The sequence below is a fragment of the Oratosquilla oratoria genome, chromosome 1, assembly GCF_046742065.1.
Source record: "Oratosquilla oratoria isolate Oo_2021 chromosome 1, ASM4674206v1, whole genome shotgun sequence".
NCBI classification, from domain to species: domain Eukaryota; kingdom Metazoa; phylum Arthropoda; class Malacostraca; order Stomatopoda; family Squillidae; genus Oratosquilla; species Oratosquilla oratoria.
This window is the reverse complement of record NC_134777.1, coordinates 97,145,223-97,153,786: the sequence shown is the minus strand read 5'-3', so window position 1 is coordinate 97,153,786 and position 8,564 is coordinate 97,145,223. Positions and strand designations below refer to the sequence as shown.

The 8,564-nt window shown below is 41.0% G+C and overlaps 2 protein-coding genes across 2 annotated transcripts in view; both read right to left on the bottom strand.

Annotated features, from left to right (window-relative positions):
* Positions 1-1,644: 1,644 nt before the first annotated feature.
* Positions 1,645-8,564, bottom strand: part of DNAlig1 (DNA ligase 1) — a 52,357-nt gene continuing 45,437 nt past the window's right edge. Inside the window, exons 16-19 of the mRNA XM_076183096.1 lie at positions 6,442-6,530; positions 4,087-4,195; positions 3,359-3,451; positions 1,645-2,866 (exon numbers count right to left, since the gene is read on the bottom strand). Coding sequence (XP_076039211.1) covers positions 2,786-2,866; positions 3,359-3,451; positions 4,087-4,195; positions 6,442-6,530 — 372 coding nt within the window. The 3' untranslated portion in view covers positions 1,645-2,785. The remainder of the gene's footprint in view (positions 2,867-3,358; positions 3,452-4,086; positions 4,196-6,441; positions 6,531-8,564) is intronic.
* Positions 4,909-6,433, bottom strand: LOC143024306 (uncharacterized). The gene is made up of 2 exons (XM_076183108.1): positions 6,014-6,433; positions 4,909-5,495 (listed from the first exon to the last, which is right to left on the bottom strand). Exon 2 carries the CDS (start codon positions 5,421-5,423, stop codon positions 5,037-5,039), a length of 387 nt encoding a protein of 128 aa, XP_076039223.1. The 5' UTR covers positions 5,424-5,495; positions 6,014-6,433; the 3' UTR covers positions 4,909-5,036.

Genomic DNA, 8,564 nt, shown 5'->3' with positions numbered 1-8,564 from the left:
CTAGCAAAACATAATTGAAGAATGGCTACATGCAACTTACAAACATCACTCCTCCTCTTACTACTACTCATCATCTTATACATATACCAAGAGCTCTTTCCCCCTTACACCCATTTCATTCCCATCACCCCTCCCTCATTCTCATCTTGGTTCCTCATGGATGACAGGTCATCCCTGTATCTCGCACATCACCCTCAGTAGAAAACAATGCAGCAAGAACACAGCACACTTACAGCAAGACTGCTTCATTTAATCAGCAAGCACCCCTCTGTCCCCTCATGCAGAAACATAGAACATACATACATGCATATACCAAAAGCTTTTTTCCCCCTTACAAGGGAGGTAGCCAAAAAACAAAGGTATAAAAACCACTCCTACCCATTCCATCCCTATCACACTCCACTCCCCTTCTTCTTATCTTGGCACTTCCTGGATGATGGGTCATCCCTGCATCTTGTCCACTGGCCAAGGTCAGAACCAGTGTTGCAAGACACAGCACATCCACAGCAAGGCCACTTCATTAAATCGGCGACCCCCCCTCTCCATCCCCACAATGAATATTATGAGAAATCCCTTTGGACCGTGTCAAAATATCATTCACACATAACCACTCCCTATAACCACCCACTCCCTTCCATGCATCAGTGTTATCTATACAGTCATTTTCCAATCACCCATATCTTCTGCCTTCTCCCTTCCTCAACAGACATCCCCCCCCCCCATGTTCATTATATCCACCTCTGCCCTCAATACCTTTTACTAATCTTTCTTCACTCACTTTCCATGTGCCCAAACCATCCCAATACTCTTTCATCAATCCTATCTCCCATCTCCTTTTCCACCTCTGCTCTACTCCTCACTCTATCCAACCTTGTAACCCCTACCATACTTCTCAGACATTCCATCTCAAACACATTTAAACTTTTACTATCTTATTCTGCAATGTTCCATGTCTCTACCCAATGTAGTGCTGTTGGCACAATCACTCCTTCATACAATCTCCTCTTAGCATCCATTCCCAAATGTCTATTTCTCATTACACTATTTAATCCCCCTAGGCAATTACTTGCTTCTCCCAATCTACAATCTACCTCCACTCCTCCCTTTCCTGCCTCATATGACAACAAGTACCTAAAGCTATCCACTTTCTCCATCTTCTCTCTTTAAGACTCACTTCCATCATCTTACTGATACAATACAAAACTGCTCACCTCCCCTTGCTAACATGATTCAAGAGGGACCACTCCCCCAACATACTTCTCACACACATCACTCATCGTCAGAGCTGGGCGTGTTCATCGGTGCATTCTGCTTTAGTTTGGCCGTGGTTTAGCACTCCCAAACTATTAAAGCTTAAGAGACAGGTTCATACTGAAATAAGAGTCCGGTAGGCCACATACTATACCAAAGAAAAATTTTGTAGGTCACATTCAAAAGGTAGGCCACATACTATACCAAAGAAAAATTTTGTAGGTCACATTCAAAAGGCAGGCCACATACTATACTGGCACCTATATTACTTAATAGTTTGGGAGTGCTAATCGCAGCCAAACTAAAGCGGAACGTACTAAGGAACGCGCCCAGCTCTACTCATCATCATCATCATAAAATTAAGTTTTTATGTGGATTATATGAAATGAAAGCCTTCTATTAAACTATTCTTTATTTCAAACATTATGCATTGCACATCAATCATACAACTCAGTCATACAACCATAAAAAACAAATTGTACTTTTCAACTTGAGAACCTAAGCTTCAACATCACTGGGATATAATGACGGGGATTACATATTAAGCAAAAATAGAGCTGAACTCAAGATATTTTGTATATATATATATATATATAAATTTACTGTAGGAATGAGGAAATTCATGGAAAAAAAAATATACAAATTGGGTTCAAATCTAGAATTGAGGAAAAGCACTTGACAATGATATTCATTATAATGGTAGCATTACTGAGATAGATGGACAAGGGAAAATAAAGCATTGATCATTTATATATGACAGTAATTTCATGAGGCATGAGTTTGAGAATGTACTTTGAAAATCATCAAAATGAAATTTTATGCAAGATGGGGACTATGTGTACACAATGAAACTGGAAAAGTATAATTGCCATGAGTAACCAATGTACACTCTGTTTATGGATAACACCAATGAGCAGGAGTGAGGAGGGTGATGGGGTGGGGTGGGGGGGAGGGTGTCTACCAATCAGTCTATTGCCTCGGCTCTCCCTTTCAAGTGACCCATGGCCTCTTAAAATTCAATATTAAAATTTCAAACAGAAAATATTATGTATATGTACTAAAGACCACACAAGAAAGCGTACATTTCTTCCTGTGAATATGGTATTTATATACTGCTTACTGAGGGTCAAATTGTACAGAAACACGAATAATTATTACACCTACAAAATTTGGAAAACTAAAAGTTTTCCAAATAATTATTAATTCATAAAAATTCAAAATGTTTCATCAAAACAATGAGATGAGACTTAACAAAATCATGAATCTGTAACCCTTTGCATCCCTGATGGCACTTTTCCTTTTATTCTTGCTGCTACCTAACTACTTTTTACATTTCTGTTGTACCCATGCAGGTAGCAAAGGGCTTGAGAAATTATGCCCATTCCTCATAATGATGCCTTTAAAAACCTTTTTCTGGCTTGTACCAACACAATTTTATCAAACTGGGGGAGGGCTTGTATAATGGCGTTTACGCACTCTCGATCAACTACTGTAGTGACACCACAATTTCCTTCAGGATTGCCTACTCCAAAGATTAATAAAAATCTTCCTCGTCTTTAGTGTTCTTGGCCTCGCTGTTCTTGATTTGATCCTGACTACGGTACAGAGTTGCAATCTGAAAAATGTATAAAAAATGAAGGTCAGCACCATGAATACATTCCCAAATGAAGAACAGCTGAAGATATAGGAATATCTGTTCTCCATTACACAGGCTGGAAAGCTATAGCCCTAGTGGCTGACAATGGTCCTTTGTATAGTTATCCCTAAAAGAAGAGAGAGGGAGAGCAAAAGAGAGAGCAAGAGAGCAAGAGAGAGAGCAAGAGAGCAAGAGAGCAAGAGAGAGAGAGAGAGAGAGAGAGAGAGAGAGAGAGAGAGAGAGAGAGAGAGAGAGAGAGAGAGAGAGAGAGAGAGAGAGAGAGAGAGAGAGAGAGAGAGAGAGAGAGAGAGAGAGAGAGAGAGAGAGAGAGATAGAGAGAGAGAAGAAAGAAAGAGAGAGAGAGAGAGAGAGAGAGAGAGAGAGAGAGAGAGAGAGAGAGAATCAACCATTTATTGTTCCACATCTACTACATACATGGTCAAAATGACCAGACAAGGTGACATAACAGACCTGCGTTGCACTTGTGGCTTCTTCTGGTTGTTTGTCATCTCGGATTCTTAGGAATCGTGGGAATCGCAAGGAAATCCCTTTCTCTGGATCAACCTACAATAATGAGAGAAACACAATGACCATTGAGAGTAAATGCAATGATATATCTGTATTCAACATCCTCTTGATACATCTTCATTCTTGGGTACTTCCCATGCAACCTCCTGATCTTTGCCTAGTACATAGGCATAGGCATTTTCTTCTCTTCTTTTCTCCTCCCACTCCCCCAAAAGAGACTAGTACAAGACTTCAAATCCTGTAAGCATGGAACCATGGGTGTTCAGGCTTTCTGAACTTCCCATTTTTTGCATGTAATATCATAAAATGTACAAATTACATACCTATGTTGGGGGGGGGGAAGAGAGGGAGGGGGAGAGAGGGAGAGGGAGAGAGAGAGAGAGAGAGAGAGAGAGAGAGAGAGAGAGAGAGAGAGAGAGAGAGAGAGAGAGAGAGAGAGAGAGAGAGAGAGAGAGAGAGAGAGAGAGAGAGAGAGAGAGAGAGAGGGGGGAGGGGGGGAGGGAGGGAAAGGAGGAGGGGGAGAGGGGGAGGGGGAGAGGGGGAGGTGGAGAGGGAGGGATGGGGAAGGCGGAGAGACAGGAAAGAGACAGAAAGAGAGGAGAGGAGTGAGAGAAAGAGTAAGTTTGTTTAATTAATTAATCTGTTCTGAAACAATCGGTGGTCCTACTTACCACTCCTGCTGCTGCTTTGTGGACTGGGGATATAGAAAGATCAGCACACTTGATCTCCCACACTTGCACTGGTTCAAACCAAACATCTGGAGCCACACTGTTGTCATACCTTAAAGAAAAAAAAAAAAAAAAAAGGAATGAGCTGCATATGTTGAAAGTGATGAAAGATGGTAAGAGACCTAGGTTACAGGCCTATCACATGGTGTCTCTGACAAAGAGAGGAGATATAGTGGACTGGCTAGTCTATACAGGGTGTTCGGGATAAATTTGATAATTTTTATTATCTTCTGTCATTTCAGAACCATTTGGATTTCATAGCAGTGCAATGGATGGATGATTCTGTGTACTATTGGTGGGTGTGAGAGCTAGAGAGCATGGACAACTGGAAAGCACCAGAATATTGGAAGAGAGTGACCTGCATCATCATGATTTGTGCCAGATTAAAAAATTCAGAAATCTTAGCTGCAGCTCACTACTCCTTGAATATTGTTACGGCCATAAGATGTGAGCTGGAGAATTGCAACGGAGATGTGGAAGCAGTGGCTAGCAGGAAGGATCATAGCAGGTGTTCTGACTGTCTGCACAACAAAATTCGTCAAGGTGGGGGGGGGGGGGGTGTCAAGATCAAGACAAGGCAATGCAACCCTTATTGAGAGAGATGGGCATGGGAGTGGCAACTATGAAGAAAGCGTTGAACGAGGATCTTTGCTACTCCTCATACATACATATATGTGTGTATATATATATATATATATATATATATATATATACAGTATAAGCTCTTTTAACCGGCATGAGTGGGACCAAACACGTGCCGGAAAGGGGAAATCCCAGTTACGAGAAGGAATATTAAAAAAATACATTTATTGCCTTTATTCATAGAGTACTTAGATAAAATTCATTCAATGGCTTCACTTTTATTGCTTATTTATTTACCAGTGTATTCATATTCATTTATCTTTATATATTTTCATGGAATCATGTATGTCTCTTTGTTTAGAATGTTTGTCTCTCTGCATTAAAAATTCATTTTGAAGACAGTGAAGAGATATCACGTCGTGAGTCCCCATGTAGGTGCACTGCTCCACAAACTTGATAAATGTTGCCAATCCTTTAGCGGCATCCTTCCACATTACTCTTGGCTCTGGGTCATCTTCCTCTTCACTATCAGCCTCTGTTTCTTTACCATGCTTCTCCTCAATCACTGCCTGAATGATTTCGTCCTCAGTTAGTGTGGGGGTGATAGCTTCGTCATTGTCGACCTCCATCCACTCCTGAAGAGCTTCATCAGTGACGCTAAGCTTAGCACTACCACGCATGTCCTTCAACTCAGCCATCACTGCCTTCCTTTGCTGTCGGTATGTGTTTGTGTGTTGAGAGAGTTGCTAATAGACAGTTGCACGCTTAACCTCTTCAGTGCGGGCCAAAATCTCGCGGGCAGCATTAGCTGCCAGACGTACGATGTGTCGTAATAATACTCGCATCATAAAATATACATACATACATACATATACCAAGGCTTTTTCCCCCTTACAAGGGGGGTAGCCAAAAAGAAAAAGGCATAAAATCATTCCCACCCATTCCATCCCTGAATACACTCCACCCTCCCTCTTATCTTAGCGCCTCCTGAATGACGGGTCATCCCTGCACCTTGTCCACTGCCCTGGGTCAGAAGCAGTGTCGCAAGACACAGCACATCCACAGCAAGGCCGCTTCATAATATAAAGTCACTGCTTATATCGATCGTTCTCTCTTTCACCCGTGAATTTTGATAACCATAGAAAATGTGATGAAGACAGTTTAGAGAGTATGTCATTACGCAGGGGCAACTACAATAAATATAATCAAGACGCCGATATGGCAGCCTCGCGTATCCACTTGCTCCTCATGCCGCCTACGTATGCGGCACCATATGGAAGGGGTTAACATCAGGCGTCTTATTACAGTGGGCACTGGGCCTGACGGAGCGGCGGGATTTGTGGGAGATGGCGGGAAAGATGCGCGCTACCTCTGGCGGCGGCGGGAGTGGCACGGGAATTTTAAATTTTATTTTTTCGAATTTTTACATTTTTATACAAAATTGTTATTTCCTCGTGAATAATATGCCAGTCATAAGAAGGAGCCGGATACGAGAATAACAGATAAAAGAGCTTTTACTGTATATATATTTATATATAAAAATCATAAAAGCTACCATGTTCAATAAAATTAATGACAAATATACATGGAAATTGTATATATTATCCTATTAAAGTCCAGACAATTTTATTTAGCTTGTAGGAACACCTGAGCATAAAAGGGTTAATACAATGTAAAAAATTTAAGCTTTCTATGATAACTTTATCATTTTCTTACCTATAATAAGACTTAGGGGACTCAATAACATTTTCCTTGAAGAACTTCGTGTGTTTCAAAAGGTCCTCATCTGTGAAGCCAGTACCAATCTGAAAAGATGAACAGAATAAATAAATTTCAACATACTAATAAACCATACACCGGAAGACGACATGCACACCACTCCATATGCCCAAGCACATAAACAGTTCCAGAAGAAACAAAATACTAGAACAACTCGCCAACTTACATTCATGCATACAGATACCAAAAGGTATACACACACCCTTCACTCATTCTACAATCCAACATTCATTTGGGGTCCCAATTATCTTAACTCCTTGTGGATGAAGGGTCATCCCTACCCCAACCTGCCAACTGAGTCAGAAGCAATGGAGCAATGTACCTGCAGAGGAAGGCCCAATCTTGTTTACTCCCACGGTCTCATTAAAAGGAAACCATCTGCCCCCATCTGCTCAAGATTTTACAGACCAGACAAGAAGAAATCGTTATCTTAATTTACCATCTATTCAATTACTCTTCACTCACACCTATCTCTTGCCTTCCCCCTTTCTTGCTCAACACATTCCCTATATACTCAAGACCTCCTTCCCCCCTTTAATCCCTTTTTTTATTTTTCCCACAAGTTCACTCTACTGACTTCTATATTCCATAACTTTTTACTAATCTTTCTTCACCCATTCTTTCCATATGCACAACCCATCTCAGTATCCTCTCATCAACCCTATCTGCAAGCTCCTTCCACCCCCACTCTCTGCCCCACATCCTCATTCCTCACTCTACCCATCCTCGTAACACCCACCATACTTCACCAACACTTTATCTCAAATGCACTTAAATTTCTTCTTTCTACATATACATATATATATATATATATACATACATACACACACACACACACACCAAAGGCTTTTCCCCCCTTGCAAGGGAGGTAGCCAAAAAATAAATGCATAAAATCCACTCCCACTCATTCCATCCCAAACATACTCCACTCCCATCCACAAAATAAATATAATCAAGATGCCAATGCTGGCATCCTCATATACCCACTCGTGTCTCATGATGCCTATGTAGGCATCATCAAGTGGAAGGGTTTAAAGCCCTTCACTTACTCCAGCCTCCCTCCTTTTAGACTCTCCTTCAATTTGCTGACACTCTCTCCCCTTTTACATCTCATCACCTTACTTTTGTCCACTTTAATTTTCAGCTTTACATTCTCACATGCCCTCCTGAACTCTACCATTAGAGGTCAGTCTGATACAGTGTCATCTACAAACAACAACTGGCTCACTTCCTACTTCCTTCTATTCTCACTTACCAGCTCCAAACCTTCACCCATCACCTTCACATTTACTTCCCATACCATTCAATATCTTCCTGTCAACCATCATATACCTTCTTCAAATCCATAAAAGCCAAAATGACATCTTTAATTTTTGCTAGAAACTCCACACTACAAAAAACGGATCTATACATACTCTTTCCCAAACCCACACTGTTCTTCCCAAATTACTCCCACTGCTTTCCTCCTGATCCTCTCAATTACCAATACAATATTTCTTCTCTGAGTGACCTGTGGGCCCACCCAACAGTTGGTGGGTATTGCCAGTTACCTATCACTGCAGACACCATATCCATCACACTCCCAAATTCAGACTCAACCCTCCCATTCAACTTACGTTTCAATCAGCACTAACATAGGAAAATGATGTGTGGCTTTGGTCTGTAGGGATCCTCCAAAACAGTTCCTTAATTACTGACTGCATGTTACCATGAACTCACTACCCTAACATTGGGCAACATTTACATACAGAAACCCAAATCCTCCATGTAGAACATCACATGAAAATGATAGGTACATTGTTCTATACAAGAACCTTCAATCCTTGTTACCGAAACACAACCAACTGAGTGCAACACAAAACTACAACAGCATCACATTGTACTACTCAAACGTCTACAACAACCTATCCTGCACCATACAACACCTCCACACAAATACATCCCCTCACAAATTTTACCCATTTTTGTCCTTTAACATGAAGTTACTTATATTGTACCTCCATATGCTATCACCCTCTTTGCTATTGTACAATTTTATTCTGGTCCAAGCAAAACATTAT

Excerpts from the sequence above, each read along its gene's own strand:
- LOC143024306 (XM_076183108.1), bottom strand. The coding sequence starts at position 5,423 with ATGGCTGAGTTGAAGGACATGCGTGGTAGTGCTAAGCTTAGCGTCACT.